The sequence below is a fragment of the Mercenaria mercenaria genome, chromosome 19, assembly GCF_021730395.1.
Source record: "Mercenaria mercenaria strain notata chromosome 19, MADL_Memer_1, whole genome shotgun sequence".
In the NCBI taxonomy this organism is placed as follows: domain Eukaryota; kingdom Metazoa; phylum Mollusca; class Bivalvia; order Venerida; family Veneridae; genus Mercenaria; species Mercenaria mercenaria.
Window position 1 is genome coordinate 17,390,006 of NC_069379.1, and position 26,560 is coordinate 17,416,565.

Sequence of the window (26,560 nt, forward strand, 5' to 3'; positions counted from 1 at the left end):
TCTAACAAAGAATGTTACCGTTAGGGTAATGACATCTCATTAAGAGCTAAACTTTACGTTACAAACATTTTATGTGAATAGCTATATTTAATGCGCGTGTTTGTTTCACCTTTTGACACTTTTCTCTACAAAGCATTAAACCTTTTATTCTTATTTTATGATGTTCTGTATAAATTGCCACACTTATTTGATAAAAAAATCAAAATTAGCGGTATTATGATGTTTTGAACGTGGCGAAATCGGCCATTGTCACAGTTGTTATTGGCTGCCATTTTCTCACAAAGTGACAATAAAATAATTATAAAAATGTAATTTTAAGTGAACACGAAGATTTGTTAATTTATGCTTAAGCGCGCACTTTTTATAAGAAAAAGATATTTTACAGCCACATGGTGTGCATCGAATGGCTAACGAACAACATCTTGTTTACGTTAAAAACGGAGGCAGTCCATTCAAAAAAACAATAGTGCTAAATGATCCAAAAGATATGGTTCCCGGTACAAAGAACATGTTGTTACGAATTACCGGTACGTTGAAAATTATATGATATCACATTGTTTTTTTTTAACAAAAACAACTATTTATTATTCCTAATGTTGCGCTTGGGACATTTAAAAGGAATCATTTCTATGTATTCACGCTTGTATCATTAATTTTTCTAATACATATTTACACAAGAACTTCAGTCTGAATATCGATGTTTTTTGAATATTTCTAGACTTTACAAAATAAAACAAGGAACGGTGTACTGTGAAAAGCGTAACAAAATGTTTCATTCACTATAAATTTCAATTGATATGTAGAATAAAAACTGTATTCGAAGCTAAGAAAGAAATAGAAGACACGGTTTCATTGAATTTGTTCGAGAAATTAAATGAAACGTACTGTTCGTGAGAAATAATATATAATTTTATAGCGAGGCATTACGCAGATGAAACTTGCAGATAGATATGTTATGGATTTATTGAAATTATATAAAATACCTGATTAATCAACTGGCCAATGTACAGCTTGTCATAATCTAACTAGGTAACTTCATGGTGCAGAGCATTGATGGACTTCATAATCTAATCAGAATGCCATATGGATGCGGAGAACAAACTATGCTCAATTTTGCTCCTGCAATATATATAACAAAATATCTGAAGACGGTTGGTAAATTGACAAGTACTATCCAAACAAATACTGAAAGGAGCCTTAAATCAGGTAGAATATTAGAAAAAAAGGAAATATATTAAATGTTCGTTTACATCAATTACAAACCTTCACATATATATTTTTATATAATAATTGATGGCTTGCTATCATATTCATTTGAATTAACTTTTAAATTGCTGAGGTATGACTTTCTTCTCTGTAGCAAATCTTTATCACCATGCTAATACTAGAAAGCTGAATAAATTAAAACAATCACCTGTTAGTTTAACTCTTGATCATGGAACAGGGGAGACAAATACATGCATCTTTAATTTGCTAAGGCATTCAATCAGGCAAATTCCCACCAATATAATTGCGAAGATCCAACAAATTACCTTTGTAACAAAGTTTACTACTTCCATTTGAAAATAGTAAATCTCGGTTGGACAAGATTCCATAAGTGAATAACCTTATAATAAATGACATACCTTTATTATACCATACAAATTAAATTACAGTCGATTTTATCACAGTTAATCAATAGTTTGTCTTATTTTTCACCACTGTTTTAGTATTTATCTTAGGTCTTCAACATTTATTCAATCCGTCTACACTATTTTGCCGTTAAAGCTTTTTTTTGCTGTGGACCTACTTTGCGATTGCTGTGTTTGGGGTGTTATATGCTTCTGGGAAATCTACCCTTACCTTTTATCTTTTTAGGTCTTCAAAGAGAATTAACTTATCAACATATTGATGGGTCATTCAGTGCTTTCGGGGACAGAGATCCCTCAGGGAGTTCCTGGTACATTTTTTTGGAAGAAGAGTCAAAGAACGCCTCATTTATAGATTTGAAAAATTATTGCCCTGATGTGTATATTCTTCAAGCACTAAATTTGTTGAAAAAATTCAATGCATTTTATCATTTTATAGATGAAATTTGACTATCATGTATGCAGCTATAAGTCTTAAGTTCTAAATATAACGTTCTTATTCCAAATGGCTACTAGAAGCTTCCGTAGTATACAGGTAAAATCACACTATGTTTTGAAAATATATAAAATATTCCAGCTATAGATCATGCGTATTTTACGCTGTACTTAAGCTCACATAAGTTTTGCACTCAAATGTAAAAAGAACTGGCGTTTTTAAGCTCTTCCGTTTGATAAATGAACATATAACTGACGGATGAATGAGCATATAGCAAATACACGAGTCTTGAATTACACCGGGACATAATGGTTAGACCTCTACGTCAGGAACGGTTCAACAACTCTTGGGACCGGTTGCTTTTGCAGTTCAAGAATGGCTACCGATTGCCTTCCTTTCTGTTGCCTGATATTAGATGAAAGGAATCTGGAAATCAATGCGTAAAGAACAATAGTCTTTCGTAAATTTAATTGTCTGAACCTTTTAACAGCAATAACACTGAAATACCGTTACCTTAAGACGGCAACAAACATTAATAATGCTGATATTTCGATTAAATTAATTCATAATTCGAATGATTGGACTGAACATCAGATAAAGATTTCTATGAAAGATATAAGTACTGTATTACATAAATATTTTATGATAAACACAACCTCATATCATGTACGTTTCGAATATTACAAGGCTAACGGCTTTTGTCGTCAAGTGTTTCCATCAAGCAGATGGACTAATCAAAATAGACGATGCAGTGATGTCAAATGCTATGAACTGGCTCCTGACATACCAAAACTCTGACGGGTCATTCTATGAACCAGGGAGGATAATTCATACACAGATGCAAGTAAGAACAGTAGTAAGATCTAATCTGTAATGCTAGATTCAAACCTTCTTGAAATGCCTTAATCGTGATTCGACTACATTGGTTTTTCATGGTAAGAAAATAGGCCGTTAATTTCCTACATCATTTTTATCTACTTCAACAATGTTCGACATTTTAAGTAGCTTTAAACAATAAAGCTTTAAGTAACAGTTAAACCTGACATAAAAGTTACCTGTATCAAGCTTTCTCTTTCCTTTTGAAAGCAGTTAAACCACTTACGTTACAACTGAAATTGTGTTCTGCTTCCCATTTGACTTAAACAGCCACCTGCCTTAAGCAGCCAAAGAATTATTTCGTTATTACTTAGGTTAACTTAATGGTTTGAATTTATTCTTTATTTGATCTGTATTATATTTCCAAACTACTTAAATGTAAGATAATTATAAAACTTGGACCACATTTCAGGCTGGAACAGCTTCTGGAATAAAACTGACGGCTTTTATTCTTATTTCTGTCTTGGAGAACAGACATATTAAAGGTGTAGAGGTACATATATGATATCTGCATTCACAAACACTTTGTTAAATTGTAATTGCTACCCTTTTTCGGGAAGATAGTCATACCATATAGGTGATGCATTCATATAATAGTACAATTGAGTGTTGAATAAATTACAAAAATAATACTGACACAAAATTGAAATTGTACGTTTCTGCTTAGTACGGCAAAATGTAGATAGAGATTATATAAAAAATTGTACCTATTCGAAAAACAAAAATGTCAGTAAGTAATTTCCTGTCAGATAAAAAGGGTTTTTAATTTGTTTTATGAATTTTAGAATTAAAGTAGCCAGGTGAGCAGGTATCGAGTCAACTCGTCCCCCAAGTCAACTCGTCCCCGATTTGGTCATTTTATCCTCCAACATTGCCCATTTTGACCCCTCATGACAGTTTGGTTTAAGAAAGGTTTAAGTAGACATACAATCAGAAATAAATAAACAACTAAAATAAAAAAATACCTCTAATGTGTATTACCACAAGTTACCAACATGCTTTATATCAATTTTCGTCAATAAAATAATAAAACATACTTCAAAAGTTGGAGGACAGGGGTCGTGCATTTGGCTTATTAGAAGGTGTTTATGGTATATAATTGCATAAGAAGTTGCTGATTTGCTGAATGAAATGTGTTAATAATTGATTGGATTGAGTAAATTATTTATAAAAAAAGATAAATTTAAATTTGAAAATTAGCTGTATGATAATAAGGACATTTAAAAGTCAATCATGTTTTAGCAGACTAACAAAGAAAAAGGAGAAAAAACAAAAAATCGTCTTTCGATATCGATCAATTTTTAAGCAAAAATGTTCTTAAAATAAACAAAAACCTTATGTATATTTTAGCATTGAGTATACTAATTCTAACATTTTAAGATTTTTTATATAAACATAGTTTTACTTTGTATTGCCTTGTCGGTTAAAAACATGTATTGCAAAATAACCTACGTTTGACCATGGAAGTCATTTTTCCATTTTGCCTAAAAGGGACTCCAGATTAATATCCTTTCCTGGTGTAATTCGAACGTGTTAAAATGGAAGTATATTTGTGTTTTGGTGCTTTGATTTTGTAACACGACCAGCAGATAAACTATATACACATAGGAGAAAATCAGTCTACGTTCATTTTGCGATAACCTATGCGATTACAAAGTAGTGACGTCATCTTTTATGTATAAAATGATCAAGGTCCGTAGATTGAAGTGTAGTTCATGTCGTAAAAAGTAGTTACTACTTACTTTTAACACTTTTGATACTAGTATGTCGTGTTAAACACGTATCCGGGAGTTGCCAATGCGCATCTTTTTGCGCATTCACTTTTATGTTACAAAAAAGGAAAATCTAAACTAGCGGAGAGAATTTTCTTAAACTTTGCTTGATCACAGAGCATCCTATAAGAAACAAATTTATGAAAAAATTGGGGTCCCCATGCTACTTTTTGAGTTATCTGCCCCTGAATGCGAGAGTTTTGCTCTTTTGTGTCATTTTCAAGGGCAGATAACTCAAAATCTAGCATATGGATAGCTTATTTCTTTTCACATTATTTTTTGTTATAATGACCCAGAGAACAAAACACTTCGAATTCAGGGGCATATAACGCAAAAAGTAGCATGAGGACCCCCAACGTTTTTTCATAAATTTGTTTCTAATATGATGCTCTATGATCATGTAAAGTAAATAAGAAAATTCTCTTCACGATTTAATATTTCCCTTCTTTGCCTACGTTTTTAAAATCGAAATAACAAGTTGCCAAGTGTGGTTTATCGACGAATAACGCCAGTTTTTGGTTCTTCTTGATATATTCTTACGCAAAAGAACTCAAAAGACTGATTATGCTACGATAAACAACGCTTGGGAACTTATCATTTCTAAAATAAAACACGTCTTTTCGTTCAGATGCCTCAAAATTAATCACTCAGGCCTTCGTGATTTGAATACTACGCTTGTGGACTCAAAACCGTGTTTTGTTTGCCAACAAAACAACAACAACAACAACAACAACAAAATTTATTCAGCATTAAGTAATATAACATTACTTCTAGCCTACATACAAGTGTAGTGACAAAAACAATGAAAATTTTGCAACTCCAGTTCTAAGAGAAATGTGAACTTCAAATATATCTTTAAGCAGAAGCTTAAGTATTACGATAAGTTACTAAAATAACAATAACATGTTAATATTTATTTGTCTAGTTCTTTTCTACGTTTATTTGAAAATATATATATTTTGATAGATTAATTATATCTTTCTTGTTTCTAGACATTAAAAGGTTATCAAATTTTTTGCAAAGTTGGCCAGGTAAAATAATATGACTTTAAGAATTTCCTACGTAAATCTGAATATATAGGACATGTTAACAGAAAATGATATTCGTTTTCTACAGTTTTCGATGTACAAAATTTACAGATTCGTTCTGATCTTGAAATATTGTAATATCTTCCCCTCTCTATTTCAAGACTATGTGAAGATAAACGAAATCTACTAAGGGCGACTTTGAATCGTTTTGCTAGGCTATAGTAATCAAGATATGGTTCGAGAGTAAAATTATGTTTGAACCTAGAATATGTTATTAATCTCTGTGAGTTATTGATATCTGCATACCAAGTTTGGTGATACTGAATAAATATTCTTTGTTTAATAAAATCAAATACCGACATATTTTGATAATTATGAAAATTATTCCACATATCAGATAAGCCCAGACTGTCCAAAATAGTTTTGATTTGATACGCCCAGTTCTGACCATTATATGTTATATTGTTTTCTGTATCTTCCTTTAGCATATTAAACATTTGCTTCAATAAACTGTTCTCACCTAACTTTTGAATTTTTAACCAGTATCTAATCATGTTTATATGTCGTTTAATTTTCGTGGGTTCCCTGCCAAGTTCACCATATAATCCTGTCAGATTTGTTGAATTATTAACAACAAGAATTTTTCTACAGAATTTTGTATGGATTAATTCTATATCTTTTCCATCTACGGCCCCCCATACTTCTGAGCAGTAATTTGGAACTGAGGAAACCAGCGTATCAAATAATTTACATTTTTCACTGGTTTTGAATTCATACTGGTAGAAAATAGAAAACAGTCGATACAACGCTTTTGATGCATGATCTGCTATAGCTTTTTGCGTACGCGACCAATTGCCATTCTTAAAGAAGTATATACCTAAATATTTAAAGGATGATACCACTTCAAGTTTATCGCCGTATAAATAAAAGCTAAAATTGGTTGGTCTCCCTTTTTCGAAGATCATGACCTTGGTCTTACTTGTATTTATTTTTAAACCAAAAGTATTACAGTACGTTTCTACATTCTTTAACATACTTTGCAAAGTTTCAGGATTGGTGGAAAATAATACTTGATCATCAGCGTAAAGTATTAGAAACAGACTAAGTTCATTGATAGAGAATATACCATCAAGATCAGCATTTATATTTTTCATTAAATCATTTACGAACATCATAAATAAAAGTGAAGAACTTGGGTCTCCTTGTTTTACCCCTTGATGAGAGTTTATAACATCTGGGTGGACTTGCCCATTATACTTAACAGAAGCACGAACAACTGCATACATTGATTTATTGCTTTTACCATTTTGGTGCTAACATTTTCTGCTAGTAATTTTTGCCAGAGGAATGAACGATTTATCTTGTCGAAACATTTCTCGTAATCTATAAATATAGAATATAATTTTTTACCGGAATACAACACCTTTGATACAATTGAATGTAAAAGAAATATACAATCTACCGTACTTTTACCTTTTTGAAATCCAAACTGACAATTTACAAGTGTTTCGTATTTGTCTGTCCATGCGGTTAGTCTGTTAAGTAATATATATGAATATATTTTAGACAGAATATTATTTAGTGTTATACCACGGTAGTTTTTACATTCTTTTGGATCACCCCCTTTAAATATAGGGAAAATGTATCCAGTCCCCCAACTTTCAGGGTATTCCCCACTGTCAAAAATTTGATTAAAAATTGAAACAAGGTGAGAAGAGATTATACTGTAAGATGACTTAATTATTTCTGCTGAAATGCCATCTGGGCCAGAAGATTTAAAGTTATTTTGTTTGAATACGGCTTTATGTACCTCCTGCTCAGAAATTGGTAAATCAAGTTCATCATCATGGATATTTTCAAAATTATCCTCTTCAATATTTACACCTGCATCACTGTTTTCACCAAATAATGTAGCAAAATGCGTATGAAGCTGATCGATTTCTATATCTTTATTTTTAGAACTTTTCTTTTTAAAACATTTTTTAACCGATTTCCAAAACCTACGGGGTTGTTTCGTTGCAATATTTTCAAGTTCACGACTCTCACGCAACTTAAATCTATATTTTGTTTTTGATTTTATTTTATTATATTGCGTACGCATTTTTACAAAATGTTTTCTATTTTCGTCCGTACCATTTTTAACAAAAATATTTCTTGCCCTTTTAAATACCTTTTTTGCTGTGTAGCATTCATCATTGAACCATTTTGGTTTACTTTGATGGGGTTTATCATTATTTGAAAAGGATACATCCCTTCCAAATGTTTCCAATGCATTTTTATGTAAAATTTCTGTAAGACTGATTACCCGATCATTAATAGATTGTGAACGATCCTCATCATTACAAATACCAGTAACATCGTTTAAAATGGCAGTTCTAAAAGTCTGTACTTTTTCCTCGTCCCATACTATTTTTCTTTCGGTATTTGAATTATTCAATTTTATATTATTTTTATTATTATTTGTTTTTACATCAAATGTAAAACGAAGTGCAGCATGATCAGATAAATTTGACCATTCGTCAATATCAAAGCTACTAATCGTGCAGAGATTTTCTTTATCTACTAGTAAATAGTCCGTTGTACTGAGACCACGTGATGATAAAAATGTATGGCCATATGAGTTATGGATTCGCCCGTTTGCAATCACGTGACTAGTCGATTTACAAAGCGAGACAAGTCTCCGCCCATTAACATCAATTACGGAATCCTTATTATATCTAATAGGAATATCATACTGACTTGCTAACGATGATTCATCATCTAGCTGATCGCTATCAAGATATCTGTCAAATTCCAAAATATCAATTAAATTACCCGTTCTCGAGTTTAAATCCCCTGTAACATATGTTTTGCCTAACTGATTATATTTTTCAATTCCTTTCTCTATTTCTTCAAAAAAGTCAAAATCTTTATCGTAAAAAATTTTTGAACCTGATGGTGGAATATAAGCAATACATATATATACATCTTCACTAAAATAAAACAGATCATGATTAATTTTTAACCAAACAATACCAAAATTATTGCTGTCAACAATAGAAACTTTAGACTTTAGTTTATTACGATAATAAACGGATAATCCGCCACTATATCGTCCTTTTTTCGTCCCTGTAGATTTATTTCCATATAAATGAAAAGAATTATATCCGTTTATTTCTAAATTCAGCATATGAGATTTACTTAACCATGTTTCACTTAAGAGAAGAATATCATAGTTTTTCACATAATTTATAAATTCCTCATCTTGTAATTTTCTAATTAAACCGTTTATATTCCACGATAGGATTTGTAGCTCCTCCTGCTGTTCCTAACTGGAAATCTCCTGGAAAGAACCACTATTACCGTCTCGAACTAACAATTTAGCGCCTGCCCACTTCACGTTTTTTTCCTTTAGCTTTCTCTCTCTCCATAACAGGGAAAAGTTCCTTTCTCTTTGCCAGAACGGATTTGGTTTGTTGTACACCAACGCCCTTATTTTTTTATTTCAGATTGTCTACTTTGTCTTTAGCTGTGACTCGCACAAGTTCTCGCTCCTTATAGCTTTGAAATTTTGCTACTATAGGTCGTGTACCTTTATTTTTCTTTTGTCCAATCCTGTGCGCACGCGCAATATCTATATGGGTGGCAATTTCAAGATCGTCTTTGATAAGTTCCAGCACCAGCGTTTCACAGTTTTCTGTGTCAGTTTCTTGAATTCCGTGAAATAGTAGATTGTCACGAAGACTGCGAGATTCTAGATCGTCGACTTTTTTATTCTCTAGCTGGTTATCAGTTTCCATTGTGGATACCTGATCTTCAAATACTTTACATAAGTCTTTTCAAGTTTTTATTTCCGATTTTGATTTTTCCAGTGTTTTCTTAGTTTCATCATACTCCGTGCTGAGGAACGCTGATGCATTTTCTGTTGCTATCACTCTGGTATCCATAGATTTATACTTAGTTTCTAGATCTTCTACTTTGCAGTTAATTCTGTTCACAGTTTTTTCTATGCTATCAATTTTTGACATTTTTTGCTTAATTAATTTTACATCCTCCATGAGTTCCGTTGCCCAACTTGGCGGTGAAGTATTCTGCTGCATAACATTGAACGGAGGTGACTGCATAGATTGAACAAACTGTCCACTAAACTGCGGATTTGCTAAATTAGCCATATTTTGATTTGGGTAAATACCACTTTGCATGTTTTGCATATTTTGCATAGTTTGATTTGGAAAAATAAAGTAGTCAGGCGAAGATGAAGTATTAATACGTTTATTTTGGTCACTTACTAATCCGCTGTCAACACCTGTCGAATTACACAATGGATTACACACCAAACCGGTTTGACTACAATGACCACTGACCTGTGTATTATCCGTGTAAAGTGGCGACGAAGCATTCCGTTTTTCACTTTTATTTTGCTTATTCTGTTTTCCAGAGTTCTTTCCACTAGATTTATTCTTTGCAGGCATGTAGCTTAATGTTAATAAACACTTTTTTTAACAGAAATAATCCAGTTTTTTGCGATATTTCCACAAATTCCCCCAAAACATCGAGAGCTCAAAATTCATGTCCTATCACTACATCACGTGACATAAAACACTCAAAACTAACATCTATCTCCGAAGTATCTGATTCAGTGTTTCTTGGGAGTATGATAATTACATCTGAGAAAAAACGTCCAGAAGTCTTTTACAGTCTTATAAGATACCTTTGTACGAATCGAAACATTCTGTTATTTGTATTGAGATCTTTTAAACGTACAATAAACACTAAATGGTATATGTCAACTTTCATATGTTTAAAGCAGGGGCTGGGAGTACTAGTAATTCATGACTCTTGAATTTAGAAATTCAATATGAATTGCCGATATTCGTGTGCGATATCGGGGGAAGTATATATGTGTGGGAGGGGTGGGAGTGAGGGTTGGGGTAGAGTTCGGGGAGAGTATTAGGAGTAAGTGACTCTCCGGGCAAGCATCAGATTCAAAGTTATAATCCCTAGTGTTCCTTTTTATTCAAGAATTTGAAAATTAGCTGTATGATAATAAGGACATTTAAACGGCAATCATGTTTTAGCGGACTAACAAAGAAAAAGGAGAAAAAACAACAGAAAATCGTCTTTTGATATCGATCAATTTTTAAGCAAAAATGTTCTTAAAAAAAAACAAAAACTTATGTATATTTTTAGCATTGAATATACTAATTAAAAAACGACTTAAATTATCATATTTTGAAAATAGATAAAAAAACGTTTAGAAAAAGGGGGCCGAAAAAGGGGGAGGAACGACCAATTTGAAATTGCCAATTGATATATTCTTACGCATAAGAACTCAAAAGACTGATTATTCTACGATAAACAACGCTTGGGAACTCATCATTTCTTAAATAAAACACGTCTTTTGGTTCAGATGCCTTGAAATTAATCACTCAGGCCTTCGTGATTTGAATATCACGCTTGTGGACTCAAAACCGTGAAGTATATATATGTGGGAGGGGTGGGAGTGGGGGTTGGGGTAGAGTTGGGGGAGAGTATTAGGAGTAAGTGACTCTTTGGGCAAGCATCAGATTCAAAGTTTCAGCAGGGCGAGTGAAAGTCTTATTTCTGTAAATTTATGAAAAACATTGCAATACAAATTTCTTTAAAATTATGTAAGACAATATGATTTCCTAACAAAATCTAGGTTTAAATCTTGTCTAAACTGTGTTATATTATTAATAGGTTGCAAAAATAAACAATGCTATTTCAAACGGGAAGACATTCTTAGAAAGACATCTTCATTCGGCACATGACATATATGCTCTGGCGATCGTATGTTATGCACTCGCTAACGCTGGTAGCTCGTCTGGGTCGACATGTTTCACGAAACTGAAAAACGCTGCTCTTCTAGATGGTTGGTATTGTCTAGTATTTAATGTTCAGTAATTTATCCTTTTTTATTTTAAAACTATGAACTTACTGAAGCATTATACGAAATAATTATATCAAGTGTTCCTTACTGCGATACATCATCTGCAGTTTACGACCGGAAGAATATTTCGTTTAAATATATTTATGGACTAAGAAAATAAAATATTTTTTTTAAAAAGACACAGTTTGAAGTGTAATAAACAACACTTTCAACTGATACTTTAGGGACACCTTGTTGCACAAAACTGGCTATCACATAAATATCTGTACTTCTATCATCATCTTCACCAAGTCCATGTTTGAGAGCCATGTTAGGTGTCACTTAGTACTGCCTAATTAAAGAATTAAACTAAATGTGAAGTGTTTGTTTACATACAAACTTTGCTTTCAGATATACCATAATGTAATTATAATTTACTTTTGGGAGACTGTGTTTTTTTTCCAAACTTTATGTCCAATTTAAACTCTTATTTTTTCCTTCATTTTTTAAATCAATTTCAAATTAAAACGGTTGTTTTCAAATAAATAGAAAAAGTGGAAACTCCACAGGTCGCTCAACACAACAAAAACGAAAATGTTGCAGGCTCGGTTTGATTGAGCCTGTTCATGGACGGTAGTGGAAATGCATGCTACCGTCCACGCCCTCTAGCCCCGGGATGAGCAGAACTCAACATTTACACATGTTAAAAGTACAAAAAACAATTTAGAGACATCCGCAGATGTGTTCATACGGCGGTGCACATGGAACCTTCAATGCTGCACTAGTGTGTAATTCCATAAAAAGCGGCGTATGGTCCCCAGTTAAAATAATGGGTTTGCCCTAAACGATAAAACAATGAGCAGAACTAAACAAACTGGAATTTAGAAAGGGGATTCGAGGTTATGGAGCCTGCATATCACAGGAACTGCCAAAAGACAAAATTAAAAAGCGGGCGCCATATCCAAGGGGTGATTATACAATACCAAAAGCTATAAAAGCGGGAGTATTGGAACCACCCAGGCCGAAATGCTCATGTTCAGAAACTAAACAGTACCAATAACACGACATAAAAGTCGTGCTGAACGATCTGAGAAGATCGAAATATAACAGCCCTGATTGAATGTATGGGGAGACTTTTTACGGCCGCCACACGGCACAAACAACGCTGCTGTGATAATAAATAGAAAAAGTGGAAACTCCACAGGTCGCTTAACACAACAAAAACGAAAATGTTGCAGGCTCGGTTTGACTGAGCCTGTTCGTGGACGGTAGTGGAAATACATGCTACCGTCCACGCCCTCTAGCCCCGGGTTGAGCAGAACTCAACATTTACACATGTTAAAAGTACAAAAAACAATTTAGAGACATCCGCAGATGTGTTCATACGGCGGTGCACATGGAACCTTCATGAACTATGACATATTGTCATCACTAAAGTAACCATAAAGAATACTTTTTAGATGTTAATTAGTGAGAAAAATACTTTTTAGATGTTAATTAGTGAGAAAAATAAGTATGGAATAAAATCAGCTTAATTCATAGTATAATGTAATAAATAATTTATAATTTCCTTTAAACATAAGTTTTGTGGGATGGTTTTGTTTGATACAGGTGATAAAATGTTCTGGACAGCAAACACAGGTGTTTCGAAACGTGAATTAACAACAAGGGCACCGGCAGCAGATATAGAAGCTTCATCGTATGCTCTTTTGGCATATTTGAAACTGGGAAAAGGTTCGGAAGCTTTTCCGATCGTCAAATGGCTTGTTTCTCAACGTAATCCAACAGGAGGATTTCAGTCGACACAGGTATCGTAATCATTTAAACCTTACAAAGTATAGCTACTTAACATCCCATCATTCACAGCAAAGGCTTCCGAAGGTGTATGATCATTCAAAATAGAACTATTTTTAAACATATTGCACTTTCTTTAACTGTTATTTATCAAAAACTTGAAAGTTACTGACATTTTTTTGGAAGAGTTTAAGGTTAATCAATAGCAACAAATTCATCTTAGTGTTGTCCGTCCGTTGGTGCTTTCTGTCATGCAAAACAATAACGTTTAAAAGGTATGATCCAAGACTTTCTCTTCTAGAATCCTGGTTTTGTTTTACATTGCAAGTAAATCCTTCATATTTTGTGCCATACCATCCTAGCATTTTACTAAAATCCTAAATATCTTTAAATTTTACACATCCATTTCTATAGTTGCAATACGTTTTCTAATGAAACATTCGAGATGACAGATAGATACTTGATGAATAACTAACAGACATGGTCCATGAAAATGATTTTGAAAAGGAAATAATGAAATATCAAGAAAAAATATCTCAAGCTATGATTTAAGTGATTTATACTTGCCAGTGGGTGCCTTAAGAAAACGTATAAGTAAAGAGAAGAATAGAAAAATACTAACTTAAAGACAAAGTAGCCTTCTTTGTTCGTAGATAATGCACTATCATTCAGTGTGTGGAAAGGCGTTATAATTCCTAAACACTGGTCTCTCCTCTTATGTCTCTTGATTTAGTAGTGGCGAAGTGCTAAGGGGCGACAGAACAGATTAGAAAATATCTGAATTTGCAACAAATCTTTTGAAACATTTTTATATAATGGTGGCTGCCCTTCACAAAAATTTTTAGAAGCTACAAAATGTTATCAACAATTCTTCAGCAAAGAAAAATTGTCCCCTCGTGAATATCATTTCAACCCATGGACATACATGTCATGCCAATCAGCGCTACATAATCGACAACTTGCATTTGATATAAATGGAAATCTTCTAATTGTACGTTGAAAAAGTATAATCTAATATGACGAGAGCCGCATTTTTTTGCAGTGTCAGACACCTCATTTTCAGCACACAAAATGTTCTAGCTTTATTAAGATCTATGAAAAGCACAGGGTCTAATAAATTTGCCTAGATAAATTCATTTGTATTTGTTTCAAAGTCGCGAAACTGCGAACTTACATTTTTATGCGTATTGTTTCCCAGAAAAGTGATTGATTTTCTTTCAGCCCAATGTCTAATTGCTTGAACATCGGTACGTCTATTTGTGTGTCGAGTTTCTGACAATTAACATTCGCTACCGGTATATTAAATTCAATTTAGGCAGAACCATTTACTTTTCAAGAGGAATCAAACAGAAAATTTACTAACTCAGTAGAGAATAGTGCAAACCTGCGCTGTTATCTTGGTCTGCACTGACCGCAAAGGCAGATTCACACGCCGCAAGTAGACTATAGGTTAATGTTCTTTGTTGTTATGTGAAGATTTACTGTAATCCGGTTAAAAGTTTCGAATTTTCTTGCTATGGCTGATAGTCTTTGAATGATTGGTTTTGAAATTTATCTGATTCGATACAATGGGTTTTGAAGGAATATTGTCAAAAATTTGAAATTAATTTGAGTGTTTGATAATTTAATTCATACATTTTACATTTGTAATGCAATTCCATGTGTATTTAGAGTGTTTAACATAATATGGTAAAAACTTCAAATACACATTGAACTGCATCACACTTTATATGAATCTTACCAAATGTGTACAGCCAAACTGTAGGTAAGGTTTAAGTGAAATTGTATTTGAATGTTTTTCAGGACACTGTCGTATCTTTACAAGCATTGTCTGAATTTTCGGCACGTTATGCAAGCGGACCATCTCAGAACTATGGTGTACAAATCGATGCATTTGGTAGCAATTTTGCTCATTCATACTCGACAACGACAAGTACCTACGATGTTGTTCATTCTAAAGAGGTATGAAATTGAACAATTTGACCTTCATTGATTTATTCAATAATACATAAATTTAGTATGCTGCAATTGAAGTCATAGATTACAAGGAAAAATGTTATTTTCTCTGTACAAACAAATTGCCCGTCAGTGAATAAATAAGATTTTATTATCCGCTGCAGTGTTCAGTGTGCGTTTGGCAAAAAGGCTCCATAATCTAAAGCAATAAGTTTTTGAACTTGTATTTTACTCGTTTAATTGATTGAACATAAACTAATATTTTCTTTTGTATAAACAAAGAAGAATTTTACCGTTATTGTCGTGTCAATTATAACAGGTTTTGCAAAATGACCTACTTTTGGCTATTCCAGTTTACTCCCTCGTATTTTGAACCGCATTTTATTTCAAATTTAATTTTGTATCTCCTCCTGGTGAATTTCAAACATGTTAAGATGCGTCTTGATTAATAACAACGCTTCTGAACATGTTCGAAACACACCAGGAAGAGATACTAATTTAAATCTGAAACAAAATGGAATAGCCAAAAAACAAAAATTTATTTTCCAAATTAAAAAATCTCACCTGATAAGTAATTATGTGTTATTTGGTGGCTTCAAGATCAACACTACAGATATACAGTTTTATGATTCAGTGATAATTAACACGAATTGCCAGAACATGCAGTAATCATATCAAAAAGGTGAAAAACAACTTTATTTACTTATTTTACCTTATATTAGAAAATGTATTAAAATACTGAAATATATATGGCAACTCTTCACTGATTAAACATTGCTTTAATAAATTGTAAAAATCAACTTGTACATGCATTTGTAATCCCTTTTGTTGAGCATTCCGTTATGCAACGGTTTATACCAGATGTAGTCATTACATAATTGTATATATTCTGTTTTTAGATGCCGTCTACTTTAACAAATGTTATATTGCAAGCAATTGGAGAGGGAAATGCAGTGCTAGATGTAAGTATTAACGAAAAGAAATTGGTTTTTGCATGTCGTACTAAGGAACGCGAACGACTTTTTCAATTTATTAAAGTCATTTGAGTACCGAGGAAGCTTTAGAACAGATTTTACCTAAATTAGGCAGTTTTCCCTTGTGTATAGAACTGAAAATAGCTATCATGTACATACTAGTTATAAATTGTTAACATTTTCCATTCAGACCTCAAATATGTTACACCACTTATTATGTCTCACACAACACAGTAGTGTGGGAGACATATTAATTTACTCCTGTCTGTGTGCCTGTTTGTCTTTGTGTCAGTCTGTGTTTCTGTCTGTCTGTCTTTAACAAATTTTGTCCGCGCTCTTAGTCAAATATTTCTCTTCCGATCTTCACCAAACTTTTACAACATGTGTTTGACTATAAGTTCTCGGCTAAGTTTGATAAATAGCTAAATCGGCTTAGGCAGTTCGGAATTATGGCCCTTGAATTACCGAAAATCGATCTTTTTTACTCTTGTGCGCATTCTAAGTCAAATATTTTCATCCGATCTTCACCAAACGCAAACAAAATGTGTTTGACTATACGTCCTCGGCCAAGTTTGATAACGAGCAAAATTGATCCAGACACTTTTGAATTATGCACTTAAATTACCGTAAATCGGCTTTTTTCTCCTGTCCGTGCTCTTTACTAAACTTGAACCGAATGGTTTTGACCATAACTTATCGGCCAAATTCATTAACTAGCCAAACCGTCCGAGGCACTTCAGAATTATGACCATTAAAGTACCAAAAATGAGCCTTTTTACTCTTAAAAGGTATATTTGTAGTGTGGAAACAGTATATAGAGACTGACTTACTATTTAGATGATGAAGCAGTTTTGAGATATATGCGCGTTTCTTTAAAGCAGCTCTTATCATTCTCCATGATCGTCTTAATTGCTGAAGTCTTAAAATTCCTTGCTAACTATATACATGTAATTGGCATGGACTCGTTCGAAATAAAGACCATCTTCTTTATTTTTCGCGAATGACCTAATGAAGGAGGTCAATGACCTTGGTTTTGGGTTCGATCTTAATGGTAGAAAGCTTTCAATGTTATTATATGCCGATGATATAATTTGTATCGGAAAAAACTAAGGAAGACCTGCAGCGCTAGACAAGTTACGTGACTGGTGTAGACGATGGCGCGTACTAATCAATACTGATAAATCTTAATGTATTTATTTTCGTCGAGGTCGAGCTTCGACTACAGAGCAGTCATTCAAAATTGGTGAAAATGTTTTAGAACTTGCCGAAAGTTACAAATACCTTGGTGTGTTGTTTCATTGCAAAGGCGATTTTACTCAGAGCGCGGGAAGGGCTCTTGGAAAAAAGTCATATCATGATTACGATCACTAAAGGAATTCGGCTGCATATGTTTTTAGAAACTTCATGATTTGTGTTTTGCGCCGATCATGGATTATTTTTTGAGCGTGTGAGATACAGGAAGTTTCAATGCATAGACAGTGTTCAACATCGGGTGATACGCTACTACTTAGGAATACACAGGTTTGCACCTATGTTGGCTATAACTGGAGACATGAGCTGGATACCTTTAAGTTACAGACGTTTTACTAATATGATACGCTATTGGAATAGACTGTTATTACTTGACGAAACGGGCTTTAAGTACGAATTATAGAAACTGCCGCAATAATTGGTGCAGTGAGCTGAAAGATGGTTTTAAAAAAGTAGGTCTTACCGACCATTTCAATAACCCTACAGTTAATAGTGCCTAAACTATGAACTTACAGACTTTTTAAAACTGAATTTAAAGAAGAACAATATGTAGATTTAAATTTAAAACGTAATGAACGATCTCTTCTGGCACAGTTAAGGTGTGGCATTTTACCAATTTGGGTCGAGACTGGGCGCTAAATCGGAGAATGCATTGAGCAAAGACTCTGTAAAATGTGCGATTCGGGTCTAATTGAAGACGAAATCCATTTTGTTATCAACACTGTACCTTTTACAACTGTTTAAGGTTGCAACACTTAAATGACATTGTTTTATACCCCAGTCACACATACGGCGCGGATAGCTACGTCTAGCCACGGATAGAAACGTTGTAATCCGTATCGATCCGTACATGAGCTGTACCTTAGAGTAGTAATCCGTATCAATCCGTACCTAAGCGTACGACTCAGGTACGGATCGATACGTATTACTACATTTCTATCCGTGGCTAGACGTAGCTATCTGCGCCGTATGCGTGACTGGGGTATTAGGGGATATTAACACAAGTATGAGCGACTCTGAGAATCTTGTATATCTTGTGAACAATTTCCCAAGAAGATTAGCTAAGTTACTAGTAGATGGATATTTTAAGTGTAAAAATTGTCTGTTTCACTAAAAAAATCATGCTCTATTTTTGTGAATTAAATGTGAAATATTTCTTTTATGTGTATGACGAAAGATGTTCTCGTTACACTTTGAATTGCTTTTATTTATTATCATAACATGATTACACTGCGTCAAAATGTAGATACTTATAATTGTATTGATAACTCTGTTCACACTACATCTGTATATAAGTTAAAATATGAGGTGACTTATAGGCCCACAGGGCCGGGTGCAAATAATTTGTTGTATGGAAATTGTATTATTTATTTGTAAGTTGCACATGTCACGTTAATAAATAAACATTTACTTACTTATTTACTATACATGACTGAAACGTGCTATAAAAATTCAATACAGTTTCATTGTAATGATTATCATTCTTTCATCAAATCTATGAATCCTTTACTATTTTAGATTTCAATGTCTTACTACATATCTGGAAATAGACCTGACAACTACATTGCAGTGTCAGTCGCAATAGTAAAGGAAACACTTAATTCTGTTACAGTTAAACCATGTATAAGGTAAGTAGTCATCTATTGAATCAAACATACTCGAACAGTGTAATTACGTTGCACATATTTATTTTTCATCGTGGATTGCTATGTCAGTATAAAGGCACATATATGAATGTTTCATGTAGGTATGGTGTGGTTGTCGAATCCTGCTGATATGGAGAAGTGGCACCATGTTGCATTTAGCATGTTTAGCAAAAAAAAATCAATAAAAAAAAATCAGATGGTGGCAAATAGGGCGGCCAAAAGAATGAAACACATACTTATTCATAGCATCTCAGTATATAATACATTTGAATTAAACGCAATTAAGTCAACGTCAGGTGGATTTAATACAGAATGTTGTTAAGGTTAAAGGAAGGTATTAGGAAAAAATAAAGATTGACTGAACACAAATTGAAAATAAAAGGTAAACGGTAGATTTTTGGAAGAATTAATCACGGAAATCTAAGCCAGGGGAATAAAACGCAAAGCAGTCCACACACGAATAGAAACTGTAGTAGAAATATATAGCTGGATGTAAAAGGCGGTCTATAATGTAAGGAAGGGGTAAAAGAAGGAAAGTGGATGAGAGTAACACCACCAAAATACAAGTTAAGTGACACTTGTCTTTTTAATATACAGCTGGACGGGACCTGCAACAAGCGGTATGCTGGTCGCAGAAGTTGAAATGCCTACTGGATTCCGACCAGATAATGATGTACTCAAAGCACAAAAACTTATTAAAAAGCACGAGACAAACGGGCGAAATATCGCACTCTACTTTGACGGCGTAAGTGAATTTGTATGTCGTCAGAGCATTCAGCATCCTTAATCCATATGCTGATGAGTAATTCTGGTTCTCAACAGACAACATATTTGTACTTAAGCATGAAATATTATGTACTTTTAATGACGGCAAAATAGTATGTGTATATGATTATCTCTCTTTTCAATTGTTTCGATTTCTTTAAAGTGGCGATTTGAAAACTCCCGTTACGCTCCATAAAATGTAGTTCTGTTAAAACAGCCAGCACGTTTTTCGTTGTCAAAGTTGCCTTTGAAAATGGATAGATTTTGAAGTAGAAATATCACAGTAATACGCAATGTAAGGACTGCGTATGATGAAGAATTAAGCACACGGGCCTGTAACTCTAATTTGGACTTATAATTGAAATAGGTAAATCTACAACAATAAATTTTTTCTTTAAGGATAACATGGTGTAATAGGCCTGAAATTCACCAAAAGCGTACATGCAACTTGATAATGTAAGCTTTCAAAATGTCAAACGATAGAAATCAGGTGCATATTGACAAGTTATATAGTGACAGAAGTTCTCAAAAATTTCCTTTAAATTACCTCCCCTGATAATTTTGGTTTTTCGTGAGTTATCTCCCCTGAAACTAGAAAAAAATGATGTTCTCCTTTCCTCATTGGGGAATTTTAGATTTCTTTTTGATATTTGTATCAGTAAAAAATTTCTCTGTGAAAAGTTTCTGATTTTGAATGTCTTTGAAGAGACCAAATTTCATTTAAATATTACCATCCAGTTACAAGATATGAAATATGGATATTACACCATGTTATCCTTAAATCTACATAGCAGATGGGGGTTTTTTTTATACGCAAAAAAAGCAAAAGATTGCTTTTTTTATTGGAAGTTAACTGCAAAAACTGACTAAATGACCAATATGTATAAAACAGTCTAAACAACAATCAAGCACCCGACATTATTATTTTCATTGATTTAATTTCCTAAGAAACAATGATGTTTGAATAAAAAAAGGTTTGATAATTCTACATTGGTATGGAAATATTTCTTGTATACGTGCAGAACTATCTTAAAGACAATTCAGTTCACATCTTGGGCTGTCTCTACATTGCACAGACATGTTAAATTACTATACAGTAGTGAATCATGCAGTTAAGACTTCTAATTGTGAATTTATATTTTGCCTATATAGTTTAGTTTGTGTTCCATCAGTTACTGAGCTAACTCCTTTTTAATTTAAATATGCTACGTCCAAACACAATTAACTGAACAAACTGTAGATAGTGCACCATAACGGTGAAGAAACTGATATATCCAAAACAAATAATTGTGGCAAAATTTTTTATTAAAAATGCCAATTACTTTTAATTCTTAACTTTTCAAAAAATACTACGAAAGAAATATTGAATGAATGTGATCATGGTAACAGGTTACTTATTATCTTGTGAAATAGGTAACAATGAACATTCGAAAATTTGCAGCTAAAATGTGCATAAAAAGAGGTGTATTTTATTTCATTTTGTTTGTATACTGTTCAACCTTAGACACCCTTTCAAACTAACATACTTATTAGTTTAACTCTTTCTCCCACAAATAGACGAAAAAGTTTGTTTAATCACATGATATACGTTTAACTGTAGATCAACCGCAATGGGCGTACCTGTGTGGAGGTAAAAATGGATAGAGCTGACCCAGTTGTAAAGAGTCAAGCCTGCCACGTGACAGCTTATGACTACTACGAACCGAGTATATTTTTCAGATCTTTTTTTTATTTGCTCATTTCTGTAGGACTAAAAAATCATAGTTAGTTCCTCTAAAAGACGCTATGAAACATGAAATATTATTTGGACTTATTTATTTATTTTTAAAACAAATTCGTCTTTCATTCGAATCGTTATTTACTTTTCAACAACACGGTACAAACCATGGAAAATTTTAAACAGTATTTCATATTTGAATGTGGTTAATACAAAGAGAGGTCTACACATAAATGGATACAGTCTGTCAACAAATTCATTCTATTTCTAATTTAATGTGATTTATTTTATTTCGGAAATCTTGACATCCGACAATTTTTCATATTTACTTTGTCGATGGTTGCGTACATTTAGTATATATAAGACACTGTATTTTATAAATGAAACTTTTTAGGACTGTTGAATTGTTTCAAATGCCCCCTTAGACCATTTCTTTATTTAATACCACAGTCACACATACGGCGCGGATAGCTACGTCTAGCCACGGATTTAAACGTAGTAATCCGTATCGATCCGTATCTATTCGTACCTGAGCCGTACCTTAAAGTAGTAATCCGTATCAATCCGTACGGCTCAGATACGAATCGATACAGATAACTACATTTCTATCCGTAGCTAGACGTAGCTATCCGCGCCGTATGTGTGACTTGGGTATAATGTTCTTTAGTTGCTTTTATTGCTGAGTGAAGAAATAGTTAAACACAATATTGCATCAACAATCACAATTTTTCTTAATCTTATTTGTTTATATTTTTTCTGACGACTCAACTTTCAGAAAAAGGAAATAATGTTGTGTTAGAAATTTTTTTTTTTTCAGCTATGATGCAAGTAAAGATTTAGATCTTGTCAATGTCGCTAGTTTTCAGTTTTGAGTTGAAAAGATGTATCAATAAAGTCAATTTTCATTCAATATCTATTGAACTGGATGCATTTTCCAATTTCTTTTAGCACACCAAGCCATGGAAAGATACGAATTTGGTCTTCTGAAAAACGCAACTATCTGCCTCGTGTGTCCACTCTGCCAGTTTTGCAACGGGGCAACAGGAGTTGGACTGGTAATCATTTTTTACAATGAAATGCACAGGGGCAACGTGATAATTTTTTGTGATAGACATACTAGAAATTGACAACTTGACATTCAATTAAATATGTTAGACAAACAAATTGTAACAGTTAAATAAAATTTGATAGAGGGTCGACTAGAGGACGGATCTGTGAAATTAATTTGACACCAGGCCTAGTGTTTTAGAGGACAATGATTTAAAGCTCTCTCATATAGAAAAAGACTAGCGCACCCGCAAGACAAATCCAAAATGAAATAGACGCAATTAATAGTTGGTCACCCAGTTAGCATGACTGTGAAGCTGTAAGTTATTGCAATGTCGCTAGCGGTTTCAGAGAACATTTTTAAAAATTTTCACGTATTTGTGCCAAAATAAAAAGCTCAAACAATTGACTTTCATGTTTTAAAACAAATCAAAATGAGCTTAAGTAATTTGGAAGATGCTCATTCAGTGTCTATAGCCGTAATATTACTTTGAAATATGTTGACTGTTTTCTTAGTAGAAGATCCTTTGGTAGCTTTGGCAATCATTGTAAAATATAAAATCTCATTGACGCTTCGATTTTGCAAGCAAATATCTTAACACTTCCCTGGGGAATACACATGTACCCCGTAACAACCTCATTTTGTTCCCAACAGAATAGCGAGGTCATTTAAGGGCAAACTCCTTTCAAGAACGTAGACAATAAGCAAGAAAATCAAAAATAAAAACTCACAAAATACTTAACTGTAATTATGGTGAATGTTTCTTTCAGATTGGTGTTGGAAAGTAAGCTGCAAGTAGATGTTGGATCTTACAGTGTCATGAAATTTTGCTTCCGTCTTCCTACTGGATAAATAAAAGACTTGCATTCAGATTGCATTTTTGTTGTTTTTTCCTTTAGATTATTGCTGTTAGCCAATGACCGAGTTGCTTATTCTGTGAATATCATCGTTTCGGTTATTAGGTATTTATTTTCAATAAAGTGGAGCCCTTTCCGATATTAATCCTTTTCAACTTCTCGATACTTCTTCATAATTTCACGCGTTCATCTAAGACGCTTATTGGTAATCTCTTGCATGGAGTCTGATAATATTATACAGTAAAAACTCTGACAACCGAACCCTTTGAAACCGAAATCATCCATAAAGCTGACGAATTAAATGCAATAAACACACTCCGAATACCCTTTGAAACCGAAATCATCCATAAAGCTGACGAATTAAATGCAATAAAAACACTCCGAATACCGTATATTCTGCAAACATATTTTTAATACGGTTAATCTACATTCTACGGTGGTATGTTTAGGACATGCATTTTTTTTTTTAAAGATTAAATTATCTCGTGCGCACGACATCTTATCTCGAGCGCACGACATCTTATCTTGAGCGATCAACATCTTATCTCATGTGCACGACATCTTATCTCGAGCGATCAACATCTTAGCTCGTTCGCACGACATCTTACCTTGAGCGATCAACATCTTATCTCGTGTGCACGACATCTTATCTCGAGCGATCGACATCTTATCTCGAGCGATCAACATCTTATCTCGTGTGCACGACATCTTATCGCGAGCGATAAACATTGAGATTGATTGGGGATGTGGGTATATATGTATGCGAATGAGGTTTGAAACAAAATGAGGTAAAAAATGTGAGTTGATATGAAAAATGTAAAGAATAGAAAAATATATTAGGACTCTGATGTAGAATTATTAAGTATGAGGAAAAGTATGACATACAACGGAATCTGACTGAGAGTGGACATTTCATTATGTCGAATTCCAGAGGAACCTGTGTACGGGCTAAGTTTAACGTTTTGTGACGCGGACGCTAGTGCAGACGCATGAGGAATTGTTACGAAAAAATCTTTACATTTTGAAATGATTCTTCGTTTTAATCTCTGATAGATAAAGCTTTGGCCTTTGTTGAAAAAATTCAAAGGGTATGGCCAAACTGAATAAGAAAGAAATAGTGGCAGCAAAATGGCAACACATCCATAAAAGGGACGGTTTCAAATTTGTTTTTTTTTAACATGAAAAGCAGGTAAGCTAAGGCATGTCTAGAACATGTTGAGACTTGATAATGTCATTTAATTCCATCAGTTTCCCAACCGAATATTCTGTGTGACATTCAAGCTTGTATCATTTGAACAGCATACGTTCTCTTTCTTTCGTCGGAGCATTGTGGTAATTTATATCTAAAGATTTTTTCTTGTTTGTGAATATGCACCATGTAAGATATGTATGTTTTGGGCAAATAATAACGCCAACCTGGAGATCACACGCGAAAAAAACATTTAAACAATTCAGTGGATTACGACGGATGACGACGGACGACGATTACCCGACAATCGAAATTGAAAGATAATTCAGAATTTCATAATCATCTGCTGTATTTCTTAGGTATATAATGAATGCATTTTAAATTAAATTGGGTCAACTGAATGAAAGTGTTATGTCCGTTCACTTCTTTTTTCTACTTCTGTGATTGTATTAAAGCTCATTTGTCTTAGTTTTTTTCACTGTGGGAAATACATTCCTTAAATGCCAATGATATTATTATTGATTGAAAAAGTAGATGAAGATCGTCTGAAAGTATAGAACGCAACCAAGCAATTGATAGCAGTCTAGGTTGAACTTGGTTCTGGTCCCATGTAATCTACTTTAGTCATAAAATATAATTGAAACAGTAATTGTAACACTAAGCCTGCTTTCCCGAATGTTTAAATTCACTGACTTCGAATCAATTGTGTCTCACCGCTGTGGGCTCAAAACCTCGCTTCAGGTGTGAACATTTTTCATGTGAGAAAGTTATCCAGCTGTATTACGGGAGGTATCCGTTGTTGCCTGAAGTAATGCTCGGAGGGAAGCCTGAGGTCTTCCCCATACACCAAAAGCTAGAAAGTCACGACATGACCTTTAAGTGTGTCTCGTGACGTAGATCTCAATAGAATAATCTGCTAATCAAATATAAAACATTTTTACATCTCATATATTTTCATGGACATAACCTTACAGTTATTGCTTACTTCATTAATTAATTTTAGCATATTGAATTTAGTAACAATAATTCAAATTATACAAACTGACACAAATGCACTAATTATCTAACATTCCTGAACATCTATCATGCGTTTTGATCAACTTTTTTCAATTAATTGATGCAATAATTAAACTAATAGTCGAGCTTCATGACAGAGCTTTGACTATTGAACGGCAAGCCATTCAATATATTTGTATTTTGTAAACATATGAATCGCCCGTACTTGAGTTTAATTTCATTTTTCAGAGACAACTTACTGAGAGTATATATTTTGTGTTTAATATACATAGTTTATGCAAATAGATCGTCTTCATGTCTCTGCAAGAATAATTGCATAGCTTTTTCCATGATTTTGCTGACAACAATCCATCATCTGCCCGCCATTAATACAAATATTGAAGACAAACTTAACTTTGAACATAAAACTATTTGCAAATTTCGAAAAATATTACAAACTTGCAAATTATCCACTTTTTGAACATGTAACAATGCATACTCAACTGTGTTAAAATTATTGGTATGCACAGTAAAAAAAAAACATGTTAAGCTGGTGACAGTGCATGCTCAACTGTGTTAAAATGATTGGTATGCACAGTAACAAAATGTGTTTAGCTGGTGACAATGCATAATACTCAACTGTGTGAAAATGAATGGTATGCACTGTAAAAGATGTGTTAAGCTGGTGGCAATTCAGAGTGAGTTGTGTTGACTTTAAAGAATCCTTTGAGGATAATACAAATAATACATACCTAAAA

General features: G+C 33.4%; 1 protein-coding gene across 1 annotated transcript; it reads left to right on the forward strand.

Annotated features, from left to right (window-relative positions):
* Positions 1–399: 399 nt before the first annotated feature.
* LOC123542538 (CD109 antigen-like) lies at positions 400–23,548 on the forward strand. The gene is made up of 14 exons (XM_053531195.1): positions 400–527; positions 1,030–1,206; positions 1,858–1,939; positions 2,752–2,908; positions 3,353–3,433; positions 11,441–11,612; positions 13,221–13,417; positions 15,207–15,365; positions 16,259–16,321; positions 19,103–19,212; positions 19,828–19,975; positions 21,596–21,701; positions 22,661–22,767; positions 23,531–23,548. Exons 1-14 carry the CDS (start codon positions 404–406, stop codon positions 23,546–23,548), a joined length of 1,701 nt encoding a protein of 566 aa, XP_053387170.1. The 5' UTR covers positions 400–403.
* Positions 23,549–26,560: the final 3,012 nt, after the last annotated feature.

Bases quoted from the DNA above. Each gene is read 5' to 3' on its own strand.
- LOC123542538 (XM_053531195.1), top strand. From the start codon at position 404: ATGGCTAACGAACAACATCTTGTTTACGTTAAAAACGGAGGCAGTCCA. The intron at 1,207-1,857 runs GTAGAATATTAG...TTATCTTTTTAG, and splicing joins TGAAAGGAGCCTTAAATCAG to GTCTTCAAAGAGAATTAACT. The intron at 3,434-11,440 runs GTACATATATGA...TATTATTAATAG, and splicing joins GACATATTAAAGGTGTAGAG to GTTGCAAAAATAAACAATGC.